Source organism: Phasianus colchicus, chromosome 21, assembly GCF_987193195.1.
Source record: "Phasianus colchicus chromosome 21, bPhaCol1.hap1.1, whole genome shotgun sequence".
Taxonomy (NCBI): domain Eukaryota; kingdom Metazoa; phylum Chordata; class Aves; order Galliformes; family Phasianidae; genus Phasianus; species Phasianus colchicus.
The window spans coordinates 7,703,733-7,730,139 of NC_143456.1; the positions used below are offsets into that span (position 1 = coordinate 7,703,733).

At 51.2% G+C, this 26,407-nt stretch overlaps 5 protein-coding genes across 8 annotated transcripts in view; 3 read left to right on the plus strand and 2 right to left on the minus strand.

Annotated features, from left to right (window-relative positions):
- Positions 1–374: 374 nt before the first annotated feature.
- On the minus strand, positions 375–2,778 carry MRM3 (mitochondrial rRNA methyltransferase 3). The gene is made up of 4 exons (XM_031591574.2): positions 2,503–2,778; positions 2,178–2,422; positions 1,228–1,383; positions 375–1,038 (listed from the first exon to the last, which is right to left on the minus strand). Exons 1-4 carry the CDS (start codon positions 2,751–2,753, stop codon positions 473–475), a joined length of 1,218 nt encoding a protein of 405 aa, XP_031447434.2. The 5' UTR covers positions 2,754–2,778; the 3' UTR covers positions 375–472.
- Positions 2,779–2,838: 60 nt separating this feature from the next.
- Positions 2,839–7,032, plus strand: GLOD4 (glyoxalase domain containing 4). The gene is made up of 9 exons (XM_031591576.2): positions 2,839–3,002; positions 3,213–3,262; positions 3,696–3,816; positions 4,681–4,825; positions 5,033–5,169; positions 5,491–5,577; positions 5,792–5,905; positions 5,992–6,078; positions 6,341–7,032. The coding sequence occupies exons 1-9, from the start codon at positions 2,868–2,870 to the stop codon at positions 6,404–6,406; spliced, it is 942 nt and encodes a 313-aa protein (XP_031447436.2). The 5' UTR covers positions 2,839–2,867; the 3' UTR covers positions 6,407–7,032.
- A 102-nt stretch (positions 7,033–7,134) lies between these two features.
- GEMIN4 (gem nuclear organelle associated protein 4) lies at positions 7,135–11,465 on the plus strand. The gene has a single exon (XM_031591569.2). The coding sequence runs from the start codon at positions 7,918–7,920 to the stop codon at positions 11,329–11,331; it is 3,414 nt and encodes a 1,137-aa protein (XP_031447429.2). The 5' UTR covers positions 7,135–7,917; the 3' UTR covers positions 11,332–11,465.
- A 2,043-nt stretch (positions 11,466–13,508) lies between these two features.
- TLCD3A (TLC domain containing 3A) lies at positions 13,509–16,789 on the minus strand. 2 transcript variants are annotated; one of them, XM_031591572.2, is made up of 6 exons: positions 16,602–16,789; positions 16,426–16,509; positions 14,498–14,711; positions 13,936–14,031; positions 13,674–13,787; positions 13,509–13,592 (listed from the first exon to the last, which is right to left on the minus strand). In XM_031591572.2, exons 1-6 carry the CDS (start codon positions 16,721–16,723, stop codon positions 13,518–13,520), a joined length of 705 nt encoding a protein of 234 aa, XP_031447432.2. In that variant the 5' UTR covers positions 16,724–16,789; the 3' UTR covers positions 13,509–13,517. The 2 variants fall into 2 exon arrangements, with proteins under 2 accessions (XP_031447432.2, XP_031447431.2); XM_031591571.2 differs by having other exon boundaries at positions 13,509–13,787.
- Positions 16,790–16,864: 75 nt separating this feature from the next.
- The window catches only part of VPS53 (VPS53 subunit of GARP complex), a 48,956-nt gene continuing 39,413 nt past the window's right edge, over positions 16,865–26,407 (plus strand). For all 3 annotated transcript variants that reach the window (XM_031591567.2, XM_090122308.1, XM_031591568.2), the window contains exons 1-4: positions 16,865–17,001; positions 18,906–18,986; positions 19,916–19,965; positions 20,775–20,841. In XM_031591567.2, coding sequence (XP_031447427.1) covers positions 16,918–17,001; positions 18,906–18,986; positions 19,916–19,965; positions 20,775–20,841 — 282 coding nt within the window. In that variant the 5' untranslated portion in view covers positions 16,865–16,917. The remainder of the gene's footprint in view (positions 17,002–18,905; positions 18,987–19,915; positions 19,966–20,774; positions 20,842–26,407) is intronic.

Below are 26,407 nucleotides of genomic sequence, written 5' to 3' on the forward strand. Positions count from 1 at the left end.
GACTGGAGCTGCTCAGGTGACAGCTGTCAGGCATTCCTAACCCAGAGCCACAAGTTCAGTGGCTCCTGTTGTCCCCAGGCAAGCAGTACAGCAGTACTGGTGGTTGCACAGCCTAAGGGCTGCAAGAGGAATGACATGCTTTGCCAGCAGCTCCTGGCCAGGCTGGCACTGATGCTACTGCAGCTGCTACATGAGGTCTGGTGTGAATGGAGCTCTGCTCACCTCTGCAGCATACCTGATGAGGCACAGGGTAAACTGTGTCCCTTCTCCCACCCCCACACGCACATACACAGGTAAGTTGGGGAGCTCATGCTCCACTTGCACTAGCATGGAGAAAGAGGGGCTAGCTCCAGGCACAGCTATTACTAATAATGTCTTAAGCAAACAAAACCAGGCTGCTCTTTTATTAATTAATTCCTTTGCGGAGTGCCAAATGGAAGGGGTGCTGCTTCAGCACCCAAGTCTCAGCAGTTTATCCCACCACTGGGAACTTCTGCCTTTCACCTTCTTGCTTGTGCCTCCATTGCAACTGCCTCTTCCCTTCAAACAGCACTATGGCAGCAGCTACAGCAGAGTTCAAACTGTCCACACCAGGCACCACAGGGATGACCAGTCTCTTCCCACCTGTGCTGGCTGCGAGGTGAAGCGCGTCTGGGCTCAGGCCGTGGGTCTCTCCACCAACCACAACTGCTGCTGGGGACCGTATCCAGTTCTCATAGTAATACTGTGCAGCAAGCTCTGAGGCGCAGATGCCCTCCATTCCCTCCTCATCCTCATGTTCAGGAGGAGCAGCCTTGCTTTTGGGCTTTACAGGAGCCTTTGGGTTGCCAGAACGGGAGCCAGACCTGCCAGCTCCCTGGGACGTGGGTTCTGTCTCAGCCTGAGCCCCTGGGTCTTTGTTGTCGGCCACGCAGACCCGCACACCAGAAGGAAGGTTGCTAGGAACAGATTCCCAATCCAGATTGGCAACAATGGGCACACGGAAGTGAGCTCCCATACCTGCACGAAGCACCTTTGGCTCCCATGGATCCACACAGCCTGAGACAGGGGAGGAAAACAGTGACAGTGCAGCAGTTCCAGCAAAGATGCACTCAGGAACTGCTTTCCACAGCAAAACCTGTCTGTGCTGGACACTGTTTACAAATTCCGTGAAACAACATCTTTAAACACTGCCTTACCCCAGAGATCTGTCAAACTAAACACTTGTCCTGGGAGAAAGGCCCTTACCTTTGGTTAGCAGCACTTTTTCACAACCTGCTCCTGCTGCAGATCTCAAAATAGTCCCCAGGTTTCCTGGATCCCGGATGTTGTCGCAGATGAGGACTAGGGGCAGCTGGGCAGCAGGGTAGGACATCTTGGCATGGTCAGGCTTGGAGAAGATCCCTGAGGAGACAAAGTGCTGATGAGCTTTGGGTGATGCACCACGAAGAGAGGGCTGGCTGTCATAGCTGTAGATGTGCTGGAGAAAGCCTCAGGGAATCGTAGAATCACAGAATCATTAAGGTAGGGAAAGACCACAAAGATTCCCAAGTCCAACCACGCCTCATTCCCTCCAGACCCCCCTCAGTACCTCATCTCCATGGTTCTCAAATGCCTCCAGGGATGGGGACTCCCCCACCTCATGGGGCAGCCTGCCCCACTGCTTGACCACTCTTTCAGAGAATAAGCTTCCAAATATCCAACCTGAACTTCCCCTGGTGCAACTTGATACCATCCCCTCTCGTCCTATCGATGTTACGTGAGAGCACAGACCAGCCCCCACCTCACTGCCATTTTTCAAGTCACTGTAGAGATCAATGAGGCTTCACTCACGAGGCTGAGGGATCTGAACCATCCCAATTCACTCACCTGCTCCCTCTAAGATTTCTGCTCCATTGCTCATCTTTGGACACACTGCTTAAGGGACATTTGTGAAGAGTTTGTCACTCCACAGAGAGAACCATTTCCCAGCAGAGCTAAAGCAGAGTGCTGTGACAATTGAGCATTAGCACCCTGTATGACTCCAGCAGCTGCTTTCACAGCTCTCACAGCAGGCCCGATGGAAGGGAGCTCTCCCATTACGCTGTGTTTGACACACTGCCAGAGCTGCTAGAAGCCAGAGATCGTCGTTATCCACTTATTAGCTGTGGAATGACTTCCCCCTGAGCGCTGTTGTCACTGTTTCTATCACATCTCACCTATCATCCCCTGTGGGGCCACCACGTCGGACCAGCACTTGATGTCCTCGAACCTCACCCTCACCAGACGGGCTCCCTTCAGCGGTGCTGGCGGCAGCTCCCTCAGGTGCAGGGCAGTGCTGAAGAACAAAGCCCGAGGCACGGCGCCCGCCTCCAGCGCGTCCCGGATCAGCCTCTGCCCCTCCAGCAGCACCTTCCCGTGGCGGTCGCGGAAACTCCGAGACTTAGCGATGGTCACCACTTTTCTGGGGAGAAACCGAGAGTAGAAAGCGTGAGTTGAGGGGAGCGCTGCCGTGACGGGGCCGCTCCCGCCGTCGCGCCTCACCCCAGGCTCCTGTCACCGGGCGACGCCTTCTCGTACCACAGCCCGGGCCCGGCCGAGCCCCGCTCCACAGCCGGGGGAGGCGGATGGTGCTCCACGGGGCTCTGCTGCGCCTCAGCCCGCTCCTTCCGCGGCGGCAGCACCCGCACAGGGCTGCGCCTCAGCGCCCGCACCCAACGCCGCCCCGGGGCCGCCCCACCGGGCCCAGCCAGCGCCCGGCTCAGCACCGGCACGGCGCGCCTCAGCGCCGCCATCTTGATCCGCGACGTCAGAGCCGCGCCGCTGTCCCCGTAACGTCATCACTCTGCGCGGCGGGAAGGTCGGATGCGATGACGTCATCACTCTGCGCGGCGGGAAGGTCGGGCACGATGACGTCATCTCTCTGCGCGGCAGGGAGAGGCGGTGGCGGAGGGATGGCGGTGCGGCGCGCCTTGCACTTCGTGTTCAAAGTCGGCGACCGCGCGCGGACTGCGCGTTTCTACCGGGAGCTGCTGGGCATGAGCGTGAGCGCCGTGCGGGGGGCGGGAGGACTGAGCGGGAGCGCGGCCCTCAGCACTGAGGAGACGCCCTGCGCTGCGGGAGGAGGGTGAAGCCGGGCAGAATCGCGTTTGCTCTCCTTTTAGACAGCACAGCCCTCAGGTCGGCCCCGATTACCCCCTCCTTCCCTTTCTTTTTTTCTTCTTTTTTTCATATGTATGCGTTTAATTCGTAAGGTTCTGAGGCATGAGGAGTTTGATGAAGGCTGTAAGGCCAGCTGCAATGGGTAAGTGCGTTGCCTGAAGCGCTCGTTTCCCATAAGGCACCTCCCAGTTCTGCCCCGTTATTTGATGATGAATCCACACGGTATTAAAAATTCACCCCGTGGTGCCATTTCTGTGTTAGTGTGGGGTTTGCATTTGGGCTCTGATATAGCTGTGTTACGTTGTGTTCTAATACTGAACCTCTGGTGTGAAACAGTTGGGGTTGGACATGGGAATCTTGGTTGTTTTTTCCCACTTGAATGATTCCGTGATTCTACAGTCATGGCAGCTTTACCTACAACAGCCCCAAGAGCTCTGTAAGTGTCAGCTCCTTTCCAATGGGAGGTGCCAGGCTGACTGTGCCATTTGTTCTTGAAATGATGCTCTTTGCTGAAGCATTCGTGGCTGCATCTCTTGGTGTTTGTTTCTCATATTCATTCTGGATAAATCTTCTAGCCCTTATGATGGAAAATGGAGCAAAACAATGGTGGGCTATGGGCCAGAAGACGACCACTTTGTTGCAGAGCTGACTTACAACTATGGGATTGGAGAGTATCGCCTTGGCAATGACTTTCTGGTATGTGCCAAGCTCAGCAAAACCTTATTATGATAAGTGCTTTTATTTTCTCATTAGGAGTCTCTTATATAGCTTATAACAGATTTTTTTTAATACTGTTTGATTTATTGAACACTTCTTATTCCTGCATTTTAGTTGTCTCTAAGCTGGAAGAGCAAAAGGTAGAGGAGCTTTGTGTTCATGTAGGATTGTGGAAACACTTCCTTTAGCACTTCCCCATCCGTGGTTGCTGTGTGTTTGCTATCAGATCTGGCTTGAAGTGGTCAGCTAAGAAGGATTGTGCTGTAGGGAAACACACATTTGTTATTACTTATTCATTTGGCTTTTGCTAGCTGATGGTTAATGTGTTTGCTCATTGTTTCTGTTGAGCTAATGTTTTTTTCTGAATTTGAAGACAAACATCTTCCCAGGCTGGTAGAACAGGAATTTGGTTTTCTACTTCTGTACAGTGCATTGACACAAATTCTTTTCCCATTACATTTCCCTTTGGTGTGAAAGAAGAGTAGAGTAGTATGTTCCAAAAACATGCGAGATGCAGGGTTAGCCTAAGCTTATTTTCTAGGAGCAAGTTACCTGCTTCTCAGGAGGTTGTGTGGTCAGTGTGCTTTATAAAGTAGTCTGGCTTATTTCTATAGAGACAGACTTTTCAAAGGTAGGGCTTCACCCTATCTAGAATAGTCAGTTATCCTTGACCACAGCCACAGACTGTGGCTAACAGAGCCTGGAAGAGTGAAAGCAGTGAAGAATGAGGTTTTCCTGCTGATGCACGTGGGTGGGAGTTGCAGTGTCAGCACAGCTGGGGAGGTGGCTTCTCGGCTGTTGTTGCACCAGTGGATTTAGTGTTGTCTCTTTTGTTCTTGGCAGGGCATAACCCTGGTGTCCAGCCAGGCTGTGAGCAATGCTAAGAAGATGGGGTGGCCCCTCAAAGAAGTCACAGCCGGTGTGTTTGAAACTGAAGCCCCAGGTGGATACAAGTTCTACTTAGAAGACAAGGAGCAGAAAAAGCAAGGTGAAATGTACACGTGCTCTTATTTGTGTTCAGAAGATATTTACAGGTTGGGTATTACAATTGGATGTGCATTTGTCTCAATGGCATTTTATGAAACAGGGACTGTATTGTTATTTCTTTGTTACTTTTCTTCTCAAGATTGTAAAACAATGCATTTAAAACTATGATTAATCTTGTAACTGTTCTCCATTTATTGCACTCCTACAGATCCTGTGCTGAAGGTCACCTTGGGTGTCTCTGATCTGCACAAGTCTGTCAATTACTGGTCTCATTTGCTTGGGATGAAAATATATGAGGAGGATGAAGAAAAACAGAGGGTTTTGCTGGGCTATGCAGATAACCAGGTTAGTTCTGTAGAAAACCTTCCAGTTCTTTAAGAGTCACGTCATAGAAAGCTTTCATTTCATGAGAATTCATGAGGATCTAAATCTTAAGATAGAAACAACTGTGCACTTCAGAGCCTGCATGCTTTAATTTAACTGCTTTTTTTTCTTTTTTTTTTTTTTTAAACCAAAAGCTGTGGTTTGCTCTGGGAATTTTGATTCATTGGGAAATATTTGTATGGGCAGTGTTGAAACAGTCTGCAACAATGAGAAGCTGGAACAAATGTGGCACTGAGAGCAGTGTTCCATGCAAGTTCGTTAGGTTTTCTTGTTTTCCTTCAGTGTAAGCTGGAGCTGAAGGCTGTTGGAGGAGCAGTGGATCATGGAACAGCGTTTGGAAGGATTGCCTTTTCCTGTGCCAAGGAAGAGGTAATAATCATGCTTTCATTACCTCTCTCATCATCCAGCTGAGTAGTGGGAGATAGATGCAAAATCTCTCAGAATTGATCAAAGTAACACTGATCAATTTCTCACAGAGGGAATGTAATGGAGTTGCAGGTAACAGGAAACTGTAACTGAGCACAGCCTGAATACATCCTAGCTTCATCTGACTGGGGCTGATGTTGTTTGTGTTCTGTTTAAGTTGCCAAACATTGAAGCACTGATGAGAAAGGAGAACCAGAAAATTTTAACGCCTCTGGTTAGCTTGGACACACCTGGCAAAGCTACAGTGCAAGTGGTCATTTTGGCTGATCCTGTGAGTAGCATCAGAAATAGTAATAAAGTCAGTTCTAATTTCTCTGCCCCAGTTATCTGCCTGACTTGCTGTTAAATTTGGTTTAGGATGGCCATGAAATCTGTTTTGTGGGAGATGAAGCATTTCGAGATCTGTCCAAAGTGGATCCCAATGGTGACAAACTGTTAGATGATGTAAGTAATGGTCTGCCTTTTGTTTTCATCCTGATTCCACCTGTAGAATTGAATTTTCTTTGCAGCAGAAAATATTGGCTGTCAGTGCCTGTTTTCATTACTAGTATACAAGAAACAGTTTCTTCATCAGGATAGCTTTCCCCTGCATTATAGAGCCTTACAGTCAGCCTGTTGTTGTGGGGCAGGGTGGTGAAAGTGGGCAGCCCAGTGTTTGGAATGGCAGCTGAATCAGTCAAACGTGCTCATGTTTTCCTTTGTGCAGGCTATGGCAGCTGACAAGAGTGAGACGTGGTTTGCTGCCCGAAATATGAAGAAGGTGTCTGCATAGCTGGAGGAGGAACTGGGCTGACTGGTCGTCATGCCTTGGTTTTCATCTGGGCAAAACTTGCTGTGCTGTCCGTCCCATGGGAGGGTGCAGTCATGTCCCATGCTCTTCTGTTGGTTCCTTTTCAGCTTGTATCTCTTTCATTTCAAGCTCCTCTTTATTTTCAATCAAATATCATGTGCTCCTTCATACGTGAGTGTAAAGTGAGGGGGATGTTGAGCATGTGGCTTCCAGCACGGGAGCTGCAGGCTAACACCTCGTGTATCTCTACTGTGGTTGCACTTGAAGGAGAAGTTGCCAGATTGATTAGAATATCCAGATCTGTAATTAATGAGCTGTAACCCTCCTGACTGCAGTGCAGGGCTGAGATATTGGGGTATCACCAGCTGTAGTGCCTGGCATTGTTGGGCAGGCTGTTTGTTTTTGATCTCTCTCAATGAAAAGCAACAGCATTAGCAGTCGCTGCATTGTGTCAGTGCCTGCAGTGAATGTTCTGAATGGGAACAGTTCTTGATGTGACTGTGTTGCTTTCGCATTGATGCAGTCAATGAGTTGGGGCCAGATTAGGGCTGGTGCCATTGTTGGAAATTTGCCTTTACTTGAATAAAAGTAACAAGTGGTGTCTCCTAGGGGTCTGTATTGGGACCGGTGCTCTTTAACATCTTTATCAATGACATCAACAATGGAATCGAGGGCACCCTCAGCAAGTTTGCTGACGACACCAAGCTGAGTGGTGTGGTTGACACGGTGGAAGGAAGGGATGCCATTCAGAGGGACCTCAACAGGCTTGAAAGGTGGGCCTGGGTAAACCTAATCAGTGCAGCAAAGTGCAAGGTTTTGCACTTGGGCCGGAGGAGTGCCAGGCATCCCTACAGACTGGAAGGAGCAGTCCTTGAGAGCAGCCCTGTGGAGAAGGACCTGGGGGTCCTGGTGGGTGAAAAACTGAACATGAGCCAGCAGTGTGCCCTTGCAGTTTGGAAAGCAAATGGTATCCTGGGCTCCATCAAAAGAGGGGTGACCAGCAGGGACAGGGAGGTGGTTGTCCCTCTCTACTCTGCTCTTGTGAGGTCCCATCTGGAGTACTGCGTCCAAGTGTGGAGCCCCCAGTGCAAGAAAGACAGAGAGCTGTTGGAGAGGGTCCAGAGGAGGCCACGAAGATGATCAGGGGACTGGAGCACCTCCCTTATGAAGACAGGCTGAGGGAGCTGGGCTTGTTCAGCCTGGAGAAAAGAAGGCTGCGGGGTGACCTCAGTGCAGCCTTTCAGTACCTAAAGGGAGCCTACAGAGGGGAGGGGAATCAATTCTTTGAAAGGGTAGATAACTGCAGGACGAGGGGAAATGGTTTTAAGTTGAGGGAGGGGAGATTTAGGTTGGACATCAGGGGGAAATTCTTTGCTCTGAGAGCAGTGAGGTGCTGCAACAGCTGCCCAGAGAGGCTGTGGATGCCCCGTCCATCCCTGGAGGTGTTCAAGGCCAGGTTGGGTGGGGCCCTGGGCAGCCTGGGCTGGCACTAAATGGGGAGGTTGGTGGCCCTGCATGTGGCAGGGGGTTGGAGCTTCATGATCCTTGAGGTCCCTTCCAACCCGGGCCATTCTGTGAAATCGGGGGGGCGCACACCTCCGCTCCGCCAGGGGGCGCTGTGGGACCGCGGCGGCCGCCTCTCTGCCGGAGCGCAGCGCGCGCCGCGTTGTCTGCCCGGAGCCGCCGCCATGGAGCCGGGCGGCGGGAGCGGGGAGCGGGTCGCGCCTTGGGGCGTGTGCGAGGAGACCGCCATCCTGCACGGCGCCTTCCTGCTGGCCTCCAGGCTCCTCCAACCGCGGCCGCTGCGGGAGCTGCGCAAAGCCGACTGGCCGCTGGTCGGGCCGCCCATCACCGACGCGCTGAGGGAAATCGGCGCCCGCTGCCCCTCGCCGCGGCAGCACGGGCTGTGGAAGAAGGAAGCCGTGGCCATCGTCTGGGCCAAGGTGCTGCTGCCCGCCCCTCCCGCCGCCTCTCTGGACCGGGAATGGAAGGAAGACGCCTTTTTCTCCGTGGGCGCGATGATCCCCGACGTTAACCGCACCGTTCTCTTCGAGCTGGTGAAAGCCCTGGCCGCTCCCCGGCTCTTCGCGCAGCTGCTGCTGGCGCTGCCCCGCGCCGTGTGCCGGGCTGAGCTGCGGCGCCTGGTGCGGTACGTCGGGCAGGAGACCGACCCGTCGGATGTCAGATTCCTCCTGGATGTGTGGTGGGAGGCGGTGAGACGAGGGCGGGATCCGGAGGACGGCACGGTCGCCGCATTCGGCTCCCTCGTGCGTGAGCACGGCTGCGAGCGAGCTCTGGATGACGGCTTGCAGCCACCGAAGCGGTTCAAGGAGGACCCCGGCTCTCTGAGTGGCTCTGCTGCTGCTGACGACCTGCTCGTGGTGCTCATTGAGGGGTTAAAGCAAACCTACGGGAGCATCGCCTCGCCACGCCTGAAGTGCTACGCCCTGAGCAACCTGGTGGAGCTGCTGTCTGTGTTCACCGAGCTGGAGCCACAGGGCAGCCCCCTCACTGTTGCAGAGTACCTGGCCAAGGTCAGCACGGTGGTCAGCCTTTGGAACAGTGATGCTGAAAGCCAGCACCACCACAGCGGGCTGGATGAGAAAGTGAAGGAAGCTGAGAGGACCATGAGTTTCTCATCTATGGCTAAGCTGTCACGTGAAGAACTCATAGCTGGTTTGGAGTTTCTGCACAGCTTGTTGCGTGCTTGGGGAGAGGAGCTGCAGGGCATCCTGAAAAGTGCAGAGAATCAGTGCTATGAGAGCTGCTGGCTCCTTGATACTCTTCCCACCTTCAGGAAGGTCCTGGTTTGCTTCTCTGATACTGGAGACCTGAGTGAGGACGAGATGCGTGTTGCATTAGAACTGGCGCAGGCAATTGATGACTTTCTCAAGGAGGTCAGCACCACCCAGAAGAACAAGGATTTGGACACCAGCCTTGCATCTTCAGTTGCCATGATAATAATTGAGCAAAAGCTGAACCGGCACATGGAGATGTGCTCCATTTTTGCTTCTGAAAAGACCTGGGCCTTTTCAAAAGACTGGGTTGACTGCCTTGTGAAAAACAGAGCTCTTTTCCAGAAACCAGAGCTAGTTTTGAAATTGCTGGAGACTGTGGTGAACTTTGCCACATCCTCCAAAGACAGGGGGGCCCAGGAGATGCAGATGCAAGTGACCAAAACCATCGTGGAGTGTTACAGTGAGCTTTCTTTAACAGACAAAAACGAAGTGATCTCAGGTGTTCTGGAGGCTTGGGGTGCGCCAGGGCTCTCCCTGAACTTGCAGGTTGTTGTGGATGGGTTCCAGGAGGACCTCAATGTGACTTTCAACCAGATCACCAAAAGTGTATCTGATGAAGGCCTTACCAGGGCTGTGGCTGCTGTGGCTAGGCTTGCTCTGCTGCACCCTGAGGCCACTGTGAAGCAGATTTGTAGTCTCGCTGTAGTCAACCTAGGAGCTCACCAGTTGCTGGCACAAATCCTCTGCTCTTTCCCAGCACTGAACTTCCTGGAGGTGCATGATGATCCAGGTACACCACACAGCCTGGTGGTACGATGTCTGAAGGAAGCAGCATGGGAGAAGCTTTCCTCTGCAAGGGAGGAGGAGCAGTTTCTTGAGTTTTTGGCCCTTCTCATGCATCCAAGTTCAGCTGCCCCACTTGTATCACCTGCAGAAGTGACCAAAGCTTTTGTCCTTCCCTATTTGAAATCAGACTGTGCTCAAACTGAGCTGAGCCTGCAGATCCTCAGTAAAGTTTTGGAGATACAGTCCTACCCAGAAGAACACTGGATCAAGTCCTGCCACCCGTTCCCACTTCTCCTCAGCCTCTGCAAGCTTCTAGATGGCTACACAAAGTACTGGCACCAGTCCAAGGACCAGCTCTTCCCATCCCTGGAGATCAAAGACCTGGTGCTGAATGTCCTCGGCCGGCTCTGTGAGGTAGTGACTCCAGAAACTGCCTCCTCCCCAGAGGTTTGGGTCCAGTCTCTGGCCTGGCTTCACAGGAAGGTGGCATCACTGGATTGGACCATTGGTCTCCGTCTGAAGAAGTTTTATGGAGAGCACTTCAAGAACGAGGTCCCAGCAACGCTATTTGAGATCTGCACGCTCCCTGAAGATGAATGGACATCCCAGCCTTTGCCAGCCTATGGGCCAGGCAGCGGGCTGCTGGCATGGATGGAATGCTGCTGTGTTTCCACTGAGCTCAAAGATACGATGCTCTCACTCCTCGTGGTCAACGTGGACAACCCTGAGGAAGTGAATCTCTTCAGCAAAGGCTTCCTGGTGGCTCTCGTACAGGTCCTCCCTTGGTGCAGCCACAGTGAATGGAAGAGGCTTGTGCACGTGGTCACAAACCTGCTGGAGCGGCAAGTGTTACATGTGCCATACACACTGGAGTACGTGCAGTACATGCCCCTGCTGAACCTCCGGCCGTTTGCCTGCCACCTCCAGCTCTCTGTGCTCTTCCTGCGGGGCTTCCAGCTCCTCTGCAGCTCCAGCTGTTCTACCTGGCTGCCACCACAGGCTTGGCTCCACGTGGTCCAGCTGTACTGCAGCAGCCTCACAGACCTGCTGAGCTCCATCAAGAGTGCCACAGGGCCCCCCTTGCACCCCAATGAGGACAGGAGCTTCACGGAGGAGGTGTCCTTTGTCTGCATCCAGGTGTTTTGCCACCTCCTGCACGTTGCAGCCATGCTGCCTCCAGATAGTGGATGCACTGAGCTGGTGGTGGTGGTGGCCTTGGAGGTCCTTTCTCAGTACGAGGTGTTCAGCTCTGCAGATACATCCCCCAGCAACATGCTGAGGAGAGCCAACGAGAGGCACTTCCTGGAGTCCATCACTGACAACATCAGTGACAAGGCACTGTGCAGCCCCCTCCTGCAGAAGCTCAGCAAGCTGGGTGCTTAAGCAGGCCACTTGGCCAGGGACAACCTGAAGAGTCAAAGGGAGAATCAGAGGAGAGCACTGACCCTGCTGCAAGGGACCACTATCTGAAAAGCTGTAAGATCTGTAATAAATCTCAGCTATTTTTCACTTTTGAACTCATTTCTTCCCTGCTCTGTTCTCTCGAAGCCTGTCTAAACAGCAAAGTAGCCATGTAAGCAGCTGTAGACAACTATTGCTGCTGCAAGCTGCCAGTCCCTTGGCCCCAACCTTTCCCAATAGTGGTCTGGAGTTGTAGAGAGCTCATAAAAAGCCCTCTGGCATCAGGGAAATACTTCTGTCGGGCTGCCCTCTCCTCACTGCAGCCACACTGCTGTTTGTGTCAGAGCAGGATGCTCTGCAGGATGAGCAGGCACCTTGGGCAATAGGTGTGGGCTGCTGCCCTGGGGTGGTACCCAGTGGCAAACTGCTGCCTAAGTGCCTCCCCACCCAGAAATGAATGGCACGTGGGAGGGAGGCATCCGGTGGTGTGACTCAGGAAAGAAGTCTTTTATTGATCTCTTCTGATAGGTGCAGTAGTAAATAGGGCAGTGTTAGTGCAAACTGAGATGCCTCAGCGGATTTTTTGTCTTTACATAAGGCACGTTATCTGTAATAAAAACAGCCATATACAAATATTTGCAGTGGGTAGCAAGCGGTTTATAACAGCAGCTTGTCTCAGTGATTAATGTAACAGTAGTGCTTGTGCAATAACCGACTGTGTGCTGGAAGAGGCTTTTTAAAAATTATTATTCTTTCCAGTCTGCACAGCCATGGCTGGGACAAGATCTGACACCCAAAAGAAATGATTCTCCCAGACTTACAGACTCGCATCTCTTCCAGCCATCCTATTTAGCTTTTAGACAGAATGAAAGGCACAGAGTGGGTGCTGGTCTATCAACTGCTGGTGCAGCTGGCTGCCTTGGAACAGAGGAAACCCCAGGCTTGTGCAGGAGCTGCTCAGTTTTATGCTGTGTTCAGAGAAAGGAGGGCTGCTGTCCAGCTTGTACACACCTGCTGGGCTTGATAACTCCTCGCTGCAGTCATGGTGCAAGGTGAGCACAGAAGCCTTGCCCCTTTTTCACTGTACTGAAGGTGGAAATGGGCTGAGCTGGTTAGTACTCATTTCTTCTGGTGTTGCTGGTTCCTTATGCACTGACCAGTTCCTTCCCTGCCAGCTTCAGGCAGGCCTCCCTTTGGGGGGGACTGGGATGGGGCAGGAGGGACAGCTGGAGCTCAGGTTGTACCCACACAGAGTGCTGCTGGTGTCAGCTGAATGGAGAGCAGGGGCAAGGAAACGTGTTGGGCTTTCAGTTACCTTACAGAGGTAATGAGGCAGATGCATTGCATCCCCACGTGCAACTGCATCAATGCAAGAGGGCTGAAACCAGCCATCACCTGCCACGGAAGGGCTCTGCGTTGGTGGGATAGGGACTTTGCAATCTCCTGCCCTTGTCCTACCCTTCAGCAATAGCCCTCTGCCTGCCTGGCTTGCTGTGACACAGATCCTGCTGGGGGCTCCAGAGCTGCCCTACACCCTGTCAGCCACATACATCAGACAGTGGTACTGAAAATCCCCTTTAAGTTAAGTGGAGAGTCCCAGGTGAGCTTGAGCCCAGCAGCAGCGAGGTGTGGGAAAGTCAGAGGCTGAATGCAGCTGTAGTGTAAAGGCACTGTTGGGGAACAGGCTGTGCAGAATCATGGGGCCTGGCTTTGCTCCCTGCTGGAGGAGCAGATCTGAGCCCAGCAGGGACAGAACACAGCTCCCACATCCCCAACACTGCTGCTTGGGGCTGGGCACGCTCCAGCATCGCCTACACTGCTGCATCCGCTCCACAAGCTCCTTTGTGCCATGCCTCACTGTGCTGCCATCAGCCCTGAAAGATGAGGGATCTGTAACAATCCCCTCTCGTGTAACCATTAGTTTGGTGCCGGAGCACTGAACCCCAGAAGGAATGTTATGCTTATGGGGAGACCTCCTCCTTGCTCAAGGTGCAGGAGCAGCGTGGGAGGAAAGTTCCCCCTAGCTGAGACTGGCACTGCTGACAGCAGGGCTGCCTCGTGGTATCGACGCTGCTGTGCTCCCACGATGGTTCCTGCAGCGCTGACTTTGCAGGCAGAAGAGCTGGGGAAGGAACAACCCTTCTCCAGCCTTCGTGCTCTGCCAGCCATTACCTGCTCTTGTCAGCAGGCGAGCTGCCGTAGAGGCGGACGGCTTTGCGGCAGATGAGTGTGAACCAGTAGAGCTGCGGGGCGATGAGGGAGGCGTTGGCTATGTTGCAGTGCAGGGGGATGCGGAAAGGCACCATGTAAACTGGGATTCCCACCTGCCTGCCATAGGCTGCGTACATGAAGGGGAAGAGGAGAATACGGCAGAGGAAGAAAGTCACCAGGATGAGGATCCCGTTCACTTTGTGCAGCAGCGTGTCCTGCATCTTCAGCTGGGAAAGGAAGAAGGCGAGCACAGGTCAGTGCTGTGTGAGCAATGCAAGGGGGACTGCCTGGGGTGGGGAAGGGGAGCAAACCCCTACAGGCTCCCAGAATCCCCTGGAGGCAGCAGGAACCCAGGCACCCACCCTCCTCGCATACCTGCATGAGGATTTTGCCCAGCGATACAAAAGGAGTGCTCAGCTCTGCTGTGAAGATGCAGCCCACGAAGAAATCCCCCAGCTCTCCCCTGAAGTGCTGCAAATAACAACATGAGTGAACACAGGGCCTTCCATACTGTGGCATGTTTCATACAAAGGGATCTGCTAACAGACCTTGCTGCTTTCAGGAGAGCTGGGAGCTGACACTGAGCACCTCACATCTGGCAAGCAGAGATGCTTTCCAACGTCAGCTGAAAGGGTGTTGATCGTGATGCCAGCCAACTAACAGGCACAGACCCAACATACACAGCTTGAGGAAAGCTCCCTCTTGGTCACTGTATTTAGTCTCAACTGATGTCAGTTCCTTGCCCTGGGGGTGTTTATGAAACATGGAGATATGCACCACGGGACGTGGTTAGTGGGCATGGTGGGATAGGCTGGGGTTGGGCTCGGTGACCTTAGAAGTCTTTTCCAGCCTTTAAATGATTTTATGATCCCCCCCAGTCCCCTCTGCGTTGGGTTCCCACCTGTCTGAATTCACAACATCCATGCCTGGCCCTCACCTGGGTGACAGGGGTGAGCACGATGAGGATGAAGAGGTGGTGGGTGACCATCAGCCGCTCCTGCAGGAGGAAGCTCCGCACACTGGTCAGTGAGTGCTTCCTCTCTGCTATGCCCTTCTCTCGGCTCTTGTGCCAGTGGCAGAGGTACATGACGTAGATGTCGTAGGTCATGTAGGGAACCAGGACCCAGACGTACTCCACAGCCAGCCAGTGCCTAGGGAGGGAGAGCACAGATGTGTAGCAACGGGTCTGGGAGGCCCACGAGGTAATGTTCTCACGCTGTGTGCCAGGAGAAGTTCAGGTTGAATATTAGGATAATTTATTCTCTGGAAGTGTGTTCAGGCAGTGACACAGCTGCTCAGGGAGGGGGGGGGAATCCCCAACCCTGGAGGAGTTCAGGAACTGTGGGGATGTGGTGCTGAGGGATGCGGTCAGTGGGCACAGTGAGGTTGGACTTGATTGTTGAAGTCTTTTCCAACCTTAACAACTCTATGACCAATGAGCTGGGTGGGTGCCTGGTGCCCTGATTTATCTGGACGAGGACCCTCAGTTCAGCTATTCCAGAGAAAAGCTACGTGAAACTGGAATGGTACAATGGGTGATTCCTGAGCACAGGCACTGAGCCGGGCACGGCTGCCTTTATCGAGTCGGTGCTGTTTGGTGCCTGCCTGAGCTGTGCAATCAGCCCTGCGTCAGGAGCAAAGGCACAGTGCAAACAGCACGAGGTGAGGAGCACCCTCAGCCTGGGGCAGGTGTTTGCTGGGGCTGTGGCACCTCCCCAGATCAGTGCTCATCTGGCAGCTCTGCAGCAGGTAATCCTCTGCCCTACGCCCTGCGTCTGATGGTAGGAACAACACTGTGACCGTCTGTGTCAGCTGCCCACCCAGAGGTGAGTGTTTGTAACACACCCAGAGAGCAGAGTTAATGAAAGATGCCCAGGCTTTGGAGAGTGAAGAGCAAAGCCTGTAACAGCGGCAATAAATCCCTGGGAGACGTTTTGTCTGTTGGGAAATAATTGCACGCAGATGCCTGTTCCCAAAGAATGTCGGAATCCCAGTTGCACAATGTGGCAGCTGTAACCCCTGCTCTGCAGGCAGCCTCAGAAAACACCACGTGAATGGGGCTGGTAGGGAACTGCTGCTGGAGAAACGTTGCTTGGGGCCCAATGAGCCTTCCATTGCTCTCCTGCCATCCCAGAGGGATTCCCCTGCACGCATTCCTGCTCAGAGTGCTATTGGAGATGCAGAGCAGGAGGGCTGAACTTTTCAGGGGGTTTTGGAGGGCAGAGGCAGTGCCAGCAACGTGACGGCTCTCTGCCTGTGTCAATAAGCTGGCAGCCTTCATGGTGCTTCCTGTCCCGCTGCCATTCTCTGAGCCCTCCCCTGCTGAGCGTGGAGCTGCAGCTCCTCCAGATTCAAAGGAAATCTGGGGCTCGGGCTGCGCTTTTGCACAAAGCCAGCAGCCTCCGTAGCAGCCGGGCTGGGGCTTCTCATCTGCACTATTGGTACTGCGCGGGGCTGCTTGCATCCAGCAGGGCTGAGTCCAACACTGAGCAGCAGATGGGACCCTGCACAGCCGGGTACCGCCCCACGTCCAGCTCTGCTGCTCCGGACCATAGCTTAAAAGCCATCGCTGTTGTTCTGTCCCCACACGCAGCACGGGCAGCCCAGCCTGATGGTTTTTCCCATTTCATCTCCGTGCCTTTTCCCAGCAATGGTTTCCCATCCCGGGCTGCTCTGTGCGCAGGAAGCGGGAGCTGCCCCGCTCCGCTCCATTATCACCGGATCTCCTTCATTCCCAGGGCCGGAGATGCCGCACTCCGCGCTCCCGCCGCCCTCCGCCTGGCCCCGTTACGCCCTCGGGACCGTTTTCTATGGGCTTTCCGCACCGATTCCGGAGGGCAGGAAGGGCCCTCCCCGCCCCGTTACCTGTCGTGCACCACATCCTCGCAGCTAAGCACCACGGTCAGGCCCGACACCGTGGCCATCGTGGCCTGCACCGTCGACACCAGCCTGCAAACGGCAGATGGGAACCGAATCAGGGCCAACCGGGTCAGGGCCCATCCCTCCGGCCCCCCAGCCCCGCCGCACCCCGCGCCCCGTACCTTCCGCTGAGCAGGACGCGGTCCTTGAGGCTCCATCCCGGCGCGGCCCAACGCAGCGCCCGCACGCAGAACGCGAACAGCCCCGGGAAGAAGGCGGACGCGACAGCCAACGTCCGCCACATGGGGCCCGCGCTGCCGCCACCGCCCGCCGCGGGACCACGGCGCCGGGCGGCGGGAGCCCCGCCCCAGCAAGCCCCGCCCCCCCGACGCGAGGCCACGCCCCTTTCGGAGACGCGGCTTTTCCCATAGGCCACGCCCGACACGAGGCCACGCCCCCATCCCAGCGTGCCCCGCGGCCCGGAAGCGGCGCGGCGCCATGGAGGAGGACGAGTTGGAGCTGGCGGCCGGGTTGGAGGCGGCGCTGGAGTTGGCTCCTGCCGTGCAGGCCGCCATCGAGCAGGTGCGGGGCTGGGGAAGCCGCTCTGCACGGGGCGGGGAGCGGGAGGCCGCCGGTGAGGGCCTGCCGGGCTCCTGCTGCGTGGGGCTGGGCCCGCTGTTGGTCCCCGCCGCAGTGAGCAGCGTGTGAGGGGCGGCTCCGCCCTGCTGGGGGCCGGGAGGTTCTTGGTAACGCTGGGCTTCGCTCTCAGTGCCTTTTTTTAAGCCGAGAGGATGCGGCTCATCCAAATTCAGGCTGACCTTGGCCTTGGTGAGCGCAGCGTGTGGCAGCCCCGTGTCCTGCGGTGTCCCTGGAGCCACATCTCTGACCCTCACGGCTCGAATCACACATCTGTTGTTTTCACGTGGGGTCGGCATACCTTGCAGTGAGCTGCAGGGTAGTTCTTACCTCCGGGGTAACTGAACGAAGGGCCTGCTGAGGATGGCAACGCCTTCCATTGCTTCCTATCCCTCCCAGTGTTTCAGTCCTGCTGTGAGCATTCCCTTTGGGCAGCACCTGCTGACTTCTGTTCAGCAAAGTGGGAGCATGCTGGCAAACTTGGGGCAGTGGTTTCTGTTGGTGGGTTGTGGTGAAGATGTAGGAGCAGTGGGTTTCCCAGCCAGTGTGGCTGCTGGCAGCATTGGTGTCTGTTTCTGTTTGGAAAGTGAAATCCTTGCTGGCTTTTATCTCCTCTACATCTCCTTGCTTCAGCTGCTGTTAATGTTTGTGGAGCTTTGGGATGTGTAGAGCAGGGCTGGTTGTGGTACTGTATCTGTGCTCTTAGAACAGGCTGATGTCAGAGCACTTTCCTCACTCAGGCATGACCTCATGTGTACTTAACAGGTTCCTGCTTCTCTTTGGCCACCACACAGCTGTTGTGTTGGACAGCTGGGACAGCAGTACTCCGTCAGTAGGTTGTGTAAGGTCATAAATCTCAGAATCATTCAGGTTGGAAAACACCTCTCAGATCCCCAGGTCTAACCTCAGCCCATCCCACCATGTTCACTGACCATGTCCCTCAGTGCCACATCCCCACGCTTCTAAAACACCCCCAGAGATAGGGACTTCACCACCTCCAGGTTCTTCTTTAAGCATCCTCATAAAAACACTGCTTTTATTCTCTAAAAGTGTAAACAATGCATGTGCCCAGGTCACAGGGCTTTGTGGAGGCTCTGCCTGCAGAGGGCTGCTGTGTTTACTGGGTGTGGTTTTGGCCTCAGAGAACAGAACTGATGGCTGTGTAGACATGGAATAAATACAGTACCAGGGAAGGGAATGCAGCATGTTTTAGTCTGTGGGGACAAAGAGCAAACAAAGCCTGACAGCTGCATTGGCATTGTTTGAGGTGTTCTGATGACAGATGAGATCTGTTTGCACCACATCTTCTCCCTTCCCTTTTTCATGGGCAGCAGGAATCACTCAGCAGTTTCTGTTTCTCTCCTTTTTCATGTGAGGGGGGCAAACCCAAAGTCTCTGGACAACTCGTACAACCATTTCCCAATTTGTCATGTTTTGCATTACATGACTGCAAAAAGCAACTCTCCTGTCTGTCACCACAGGGACCCCAAAGCTCAGGCAGAGAGAAGGGCAAAGCCTCAGCAGGGCTGCCACTTCCAGACGACAGAAAAGCATTGGAATGCTTTGAGATGCATAATAAATGGCTCGTGTGTCCTGGGAGTTTCTTGTACATGATGGATTATGCCTGTGCTGGCTTTGGAAGCATGCATGTACATTATCTCTGTGTTATGAGGTGTTATAATAGGTTGGGGACCCCTGGAGAACACTGCACTGCTGTTTGTGCAGCCTTGTCAGAATGATGCTGTTGCCCAGCAGTGCTCCATAAAGCAGTGGGTACTCCATAAAGTTACAAAAACTAAAGTTGATGTGTTGTTGATTGTTTTTTTTTCTTCCCTCTTCTCACCCTTCAGGTATTTCCCAGCCAAGACCCCCTGGACAGAGCAGATTTCAATGCTGTGGAGTATATTAACACTCTCTTTCCCACCGAGCAAGTAAGTTGTGCTCACAGAGCATCCCTCTCCTCAGTTTGAAGGGTAACCTGAAGGCATGCTTAAACCTATATCTCAGTTTTTTCTTCTAAACATTACTGTGTGTAGGAATACTATGACAATAATCACTTCTTAAATTAGCGTTTCATGATGTTCACTCATGCAGTTTCTTTTTATGTTTGCTGAAGTAAAAGTTTTGCTTCCATCTGTAGGCATGAATTAGCTTTCTGTACATACTTTGGCAGTACATCTCACAACTTGCTGTGTATTAATCGTTAGGAATCCTCAGTGTTTTTCACCAAATGAGGAAGTTGTTGGGTCTGGGATGTCACCAAAGAGTCATCCATGTTTGAAACCCGTTTCTTCTTCTGAGATGTAAAGAGTGAGATGACCACAGGGTCTTTATCCACCCTTGGTCTTCCCCACCTCAGCCCCAGGGGCACTTGTGAAATAAGGTATTTCCCAGCTGAAGGTTAGACTGGGAGGCAGTTCCATTGCAGGTGTTACCATGTTTAAGACCTTCTTCAGAAGCTGTCTCTTTGGCTTCCTGCTGTCTCTGTTTAGTTTCCTGTCGGTGCTGGCTCATCCTTTTTCCCTTTGACAGTGGAGAGCTGCTTTTCCTCCCAGTAATACCTCCTGTATCTCCAGCAGCCTCCTGCATCCAAGTGCAGGAGACCAGGGAAGGCCAGAGCTCTGTGCTGCCCACTGGAGGTCACTGTCACCACAGCATTTCAGGACAGCTCCTGCTGAGACACAGCAGGAATCACAGGGACACCCTGCAGCTAAATTGTTCAGTGTCTTTTTCTCCACCTGTGAAAATCATTGCTTTCCTTTTTGTAAAGTGTGGTGCATGAGAAAGGGTGAAGTGTCACAGCTGATGTGGGTCAGAAGTTTTCTCCTTGTAACATTCTTTTTGGTTTTTCCTCTTGTAGTCTTTGGCAAACATTGATGAAGTTGTCAACAAAATCAGATTGAAAATAAGGTAAGTGTTTCTCCATTTCATTGCATCTCGGGTGGAGTATTCTGGTTGCCACCAAGGCTTCATAAGTACAGCCTATACTGTAGCTAATTTGAGTTAATTTGCTTAAAAGACAAGGACAGGATCAACCTCAAGTCTAATAGAGTGAGAAAGAGACAGAACTATATAACTAATTTTAGTTTTCTGTATTTTGCTCCTCTTTGTAATGTGTCCCCTTCAGGTTATTTTAGCTGGTGAGTTGTGAAGTAGACCTTTGAAAAGCAATGGTAGCAACAGGTACCAAATTTTAGTACAGTTTGGAGGTTGAAAGGACAAACTGTCCAGAATATTTGGTTGCTGAGAAGTTTATTTTGTTTGCGAGGTCAAAATAGCCATTGTTAAAAACTCTCCTTTCATGTGGTTATTGTTGTTATTCATACTGTAAATATAAAATGTCAGCAGGAAAAAAAACCTTAGATTTTCTGTGCAGTTTGGCATTGCCAACTTGAAAGAATTGAGACTGCTCTTTACTGTGTGAAAAAAAAGAAATTGAAACTGACAAGGAACAATGAACAGTATTGCTTAAGGGAGGAGAAATGCTAGAAGCTTCAATTAAGTTAGGTAATTGGTTTTTATTTTTGCAACAGGAATTTCAAATTGTGTAAGATATTGATGTCCCACAGAGAGAAAGAGGGAGGAAGAAATATGAGTATGGTGTTGGTTGGTAACAGCAGCTTTCAGTTTTTTAATCCCTTTTGTAACTCTCAAGGTTCCAAGATGATTGGGCATATTGAGAATGGATTTGACATGATTGTTTGTTTTTTTTTCTCTAGGAAGTTGGATGACAGCATTCGAACTGTAGTGAGAGGACAGACCAACGTGGGACAGGATGGCAGGCAGGTACATGCACCTCATCTCAGGCAAAGCCAGTGGTTCTCATCTTGTGATGCTGCATTGAGGATTGCTCTGGCGGGCAGAAACCTGTTCTCATAATGAGGGGGGTGTTTCTGCTGACTTCCTGAGGAGCTCATGGAGCAGCTTAACCTGCTTTCTGATTGCCCTGCAAAGGGAAGCAAATGAGAAATCAATTTCAAAAAGCAAGAGCAAGAACAGGAGGCTTGCAATTGTGCTATTGTGTGGCTAATTATAAACTAACTGGATTAAACAGGTAAAAACACATTTGCTATTGAGTAAGAATCAATAAAAGGATATTTTGCCTTTTAACTAGGTTATTTGCTGAGGTATCCTGGGCTGCTGTGACTAAGCTTGATGACTGACTGCCAGTTCATCTTGCGTATCTTATTCAACTCCCAGGTTTTCATTTGTCTTTGTCTTGACAAATGTGTTTGCTCAGAGTATGGTATTGACCAGCACAGCTATGGCTGTGGTGTTTGTGAACACTGAGCTTGTGATATTGAACACCGACTCTGTGATATTGGATTTTGAGGTATCATTTGGTGCATCTGTATTTCCTGTATCTGTTCAGACAAGGAATATTAATGTCTCGATTCATCCATCATCATCCATCTTCAGGGTAAACAATGATTCTTATGTTTTAGTACTGGATTTAAGAATAAATTGCTGGGTTGGGATAGTCATTGCCGATTCAGAAGGGCTTCTCCAGCAATTCTACTCCTTGCTGCAGTAGCAATGGGTGTATATTTGTTCTTTTCCTGTGATAGCACCAGCTCCAATTTCACTTTTTTCCCTCTTACAAAGTCTGTTGTGTTGAAGGAATAATTTCTGTGCAGACTGGACGTTAAGGCTGAGCAGGAAGTGGTGAGAAACTCTGCATAGGGAACAGAAGCAACTGAGATTAAAACATACATTGTTGGCTGACCTCCAGGGGGCTGTTCATGCAGCCCTGTACTCCAAAAAAAAAAGCCATTTCTGTGTTTTGACATATTTCCACTCCTTGACACACTGAGACCCCAAAACTGTGCAGTCTATCCTTTCCTTGAAAACCTGTGCTGTAAACAGAAGTGCCCATGAACCTTGCTGTTGCAGCTGCTTGAGCTCAGAGTGCTGTGTGGTTATTGAGAGATTGGATCTGGAAGGTGTTTGGAAATACCTCTTGTTTTCAGTGATGTTCTCACCTAACATTGCACCATGCAAATGGTAATCAGAGTTATCTGACTGCGTGGTATCAGAGCTGAAGGAGCTGTACTTGTCTGGGGGGGGAACAGTACCGTTATTTTAAACATCCTTTCTATTTCTGACTTCCCAGGGAAACCTGAACCTCAGATGCAGGGGTAGGACAGCAAAACAGTTCCTGTTTGAGCCTAAGCGAGCCAGGAGAGATTCCCTGCCAAGCCTCCTTCTGTGCTGTCTGTATTAACTGTGCCCTGCCAGCACTGTGTGTGTGTGGGGCACCCAAACTGGGCACATAAGCAGCTACTGTCCTTGCAGAGCACATGCCATGGAAGAGAAGCTGATTCAGGGCACTCAGCCTTGGCTTTTCCATCTCCTGCCAGCTTGAACTGCCAAATGGAGGACTGGGAGTCTCATACAGGCTGTTGGTTCAAGTACTGCCCAAATCCCTGGGATTATATATAATTTTAAGAGTGTATTAGGAAACCAGTGGTACCAGGCAGGTCACTAGAAGACAAACCAAGGCTATTTAGCTTATAACAGCTTGCATTCTCTTTGAGTGTCATTTACCAAAGCTGCCAGCAATGTAGCTTTCCTCAGCCTTGCTGAGAGCTGCACCTTCACAGCTGTCCAGGAGAGGGGAGCCCAGCCTTGCTTTTTGGAGCAGCGTGGTGTTTTGCTTGATAATTGACTGCTAGCAATGCAGAGCTGTCTGAATAGTGCTGTGTGCCGTTCTCCCAGTTAGAACAATCTGAATCCATCAGGCCCAGCAGTGAGTATGTGGAATGCAGCTGTGGGAATGTGCTCTCCGTGCTCCTTAACCAGAAAGAGACCTCAGGGTTAGTGAGTTCAAAATCCTCATTGAAGATTAAGCCCCTGCGAGTCGCCTGTGCTGATGGTGTGGCAGTGGATGATATTTGTGTCCCATCTCTGGTGTGAGACAAGGAAGCAAGTTTGGGAGGTGAATGGTTGGGGTGGGAAGGATGCCAGAGCAGCTTTTTATCATCAGTCTTTAAGTTTTAAACAGTTTCCCAAGTAGTCTTCATCACGTGTTTGTATCAAATAGCATTTAGGTGTTAGATAAAGCACCTTTTAAATCTAAAAAAAAAAAAAAAAGTCAAACAGATGTGGCCCCAAAGAGTAACTTAAGTGGCTCTAAAGACAGGAATGCTCTCTTGTCTCTGTGGAGTGTAATGTGTCTCGGTTCAAAGCATCTGCCTTTGAAATTTTGCCCTAGAATTTCCTCCGAGTGCAGGAGCCTTAAAATAGTCTGGCTTGTTTGGCTTCCCCTTCCTGGTGAGATATTTCAGTGGAGAAATCTGCAGACAATACTGTGAACTCCAGAAATTAACTCACTAATAATCCTTTTATGGGAGGAAACAACAGTTGTGGGTGGAACATTCCTCTGCAGGGTGTAACAGCATTTTCCTTGGGAGTCCCAGACTTGGGCTATTTCTGATGCCTTGGGAGAGGCTGGGAATGCAGAAGCTGCCATGGTTCTGCTGTAGCAATCCATGGTTCCAGCCTGCAGATTTTGGGAGCCAGCACTATCCCGTTTTCCCTCAGTAAGGTTTTTCTCAGCTCTGTTGCTAAGCTGGAGTCTGAGCTGACCTTGCTGAGAGCTCTTATTGTTGTGGCATAATTTCCTCTTTGCCCCAGGGTGTAGTATAAAAAGTTCCCATAGATTTTTCCACTGGATGTGTAACGCGCTCGGTATGTTTTTATTTGTCACTCTTTAGTTGTGTTTATTGCTGAACCTTCTACATCGCCTGGCTGTAATTTTTTTGACAGCTGCTGACATGCCTGTGCTGTTTGTTTGGCTGGAGCTGCTTCACCTATCATGCACTGCCCTTGTAACAAGCAGTCTCTGCATTTGCCATCTAGCTTCATTAACCCTTGGCTGTATCTGCTCAGCCAGACACAGGTGCTTGCGTCAGCAAAGGTGAGGCAGCTTTCTGTGCAGTCCATTTGGGGAAGGAAATGAGAACCCAAGGGGAATTCTAGCATCCCCTCTGGTTTTGTGGCTTTACAGTTTGAATCTTAAAACAATAATAATAATAATAATAATAAACCCTTTGGCTCTGGTCCACCTTCCCTTTCTAACTTGTACACCCAAAATGACTGAATTTGAGTAGGGAGGGACTGTTCTAAAGAAAAGCTTTGCCATTCATAAAATGGATCCACTGGAAGAAACCCTCCAGGACCACCTAGTCCAGCAGCCTGAGCCCTGCAGGGCCAAGCAGCAGTCACTGCAGCACGTTGCCCAGATGCCTTGTAGCACTTTACATATCCTGGTGCACTGGGACCCTGGCTTAGTCAATGCTACACGAAAGTGCTGAAGAGGAAGTGGAAGTGCCCTGGGCTGGGAAAGCCTTGCATGTTTCTCATGGCTGAAGATAGTAGCTGATAGCTCAGATTGCTTTGCTTGGCTCCTGCTTCTTTGCTTTGCTCCATGAGAACAGTAAGTTGTTTTTTCTTCTGAACTACAACAGCGCAGAAAAGAGGTGGCAGCTGCTGTGGTTAAAGAATACAAATATATTCTTGCTGCCCAGCCTGAACCCAGCACAGCAGTAGATGGCTTAATTAGTCATCCCATACTTTGGTAACCACTGCTGTCCTCCCTCACTGCATGTAAAAATAAACATGTCTGAGCTCTGCAGCTGTGCAGAGTCCCAAGCAGCCCTGTGTGCTGCAGCCTCTGCGGAAGAAGGAGATATGTCTGGCATAGAGAAATGCCCACAGGTTATTGGGATTGACAAGGTCATAGACAGAATGATGTGAAATACTTCTTTTTTGTTTTAATAGCAAGCAGGAAACGTGTTGCAGAACTGATACAGGGAGGAAAGGAGAGATGAAGATGAGTGGCGAGCAGGAAAAGAGAGTGATGTGCAGATGCTGAGGATGGCAGCAGGAGGATGGCACTCCCCTTCTGCTGGTGCCAGCCTGGCTACCCAAGTTCTTACTGATATGGCCACTGGTGGGTGCAGCAGTAGGCAGAGCTGTCTTTGTGCAGTGCCTGCATTGCATAACCATGCTTAGCAAGCACACTGTTGCTTCAGGTCCCTTTCCACCCCCACCTGTTTGTGTTGGGGCTTGGTGATCTTCTTGGTCTTTTCCAGCCTTAGTGGCTCTTTGATTCTATTCTGAAACACAGACAGGCAAGTAGTAGATTTCATTGTGTGTTTTAAGGTGATGAATGGATGAAGGTTAAATTGCTGTGTCATTTTATATATTAAAAAGGAAAAGGCACACCACAGGTTCTCTAAGATTCCAGCCCAGCAACTGAAGTCCTGTTGTTCTTTCATAACCAGTGAATAATCACCAGAAATTGAGCTGCCAAAATGAATAAAAAGTGAGAATCATTTACAGCCATTTCCCTAGTGAGTTGTGACAGTTGGGCAATGTCCTTCCCCTTGAAGAGGCACAGAGCTTTTTCTAGCCCAGAACATGTTTACTGAAAAGGATTTCAGGTGGATGGCATGCCAAGAAGAAATAGTGCTGTTTATTATCCTTCTGGCTCCTGGCCATTAAAACTGGCATCTGCAACTGCACAGAGAGGTTGGGCAGAATTTCTGCCATCTGCCACGACGCTCAGTTCAAGGCAGGTCTGTGCACGACCTTGTGCTCCTATGTCAGGAGGTGATGGATGCCTGTGTCACTGCCCTGCCACCCAGGGCTGGGCACCAGGTCACGTTTTGTGCAGGCAAAAGACATTTTGTTTGTGACAGTGCAAGCTGCAAAATGAGGCTGGGCTGTGCCACAGCCCAGTTTGGTTTCGATGCCAGCAAAGTGAGAAACCCAGCCTGGAAATAGCAGTCCTGACAACAGGCAGGAGGTTCTGCGTTACTGTGGATCTTATTCATTTTAATTTTTCCCTCTTTTTTTCCTGTTTTTGTTATCTTCTATTTTTGATGTGTGTTCAGGAGTTGAGCACTATGTGAGGTATCACCTCTTGCTTCACACCTCGTGTCTGCCAGCATTTGTGCAGCTGTTCTGAGCACAGGTTTTGATTTCTAAGCATGATTCAGGGGTTAAGTGAAGGGACAAAAGCAGCAATTTTAAGCTTGGTGCAGTCTTGGACATAATCTGTTGATTTAAAGCATCCTTAGTGCAGCCTTAGTGGTTAGAGCTAGAACTGATGACAGAAAATTGTATTCTTTAGCGATGATTGTGGTAGTTACATAGTATTTGATCAAGTGCTAGGGTTGAAATTTGCTAAAATTAAAGCCAGGGGTGCTGAGCCCATCAGATTTGTTTGCCTTGGGAAACATCTGGCTGTGTGTGTGCTGTCGAAGAGCTCCCATGGACCAGCACCTCTGCTTGAGTGCTACAGCTAGAGCTGCAGTGGTTTATCCATAGCTGTGAAACTTAAAAG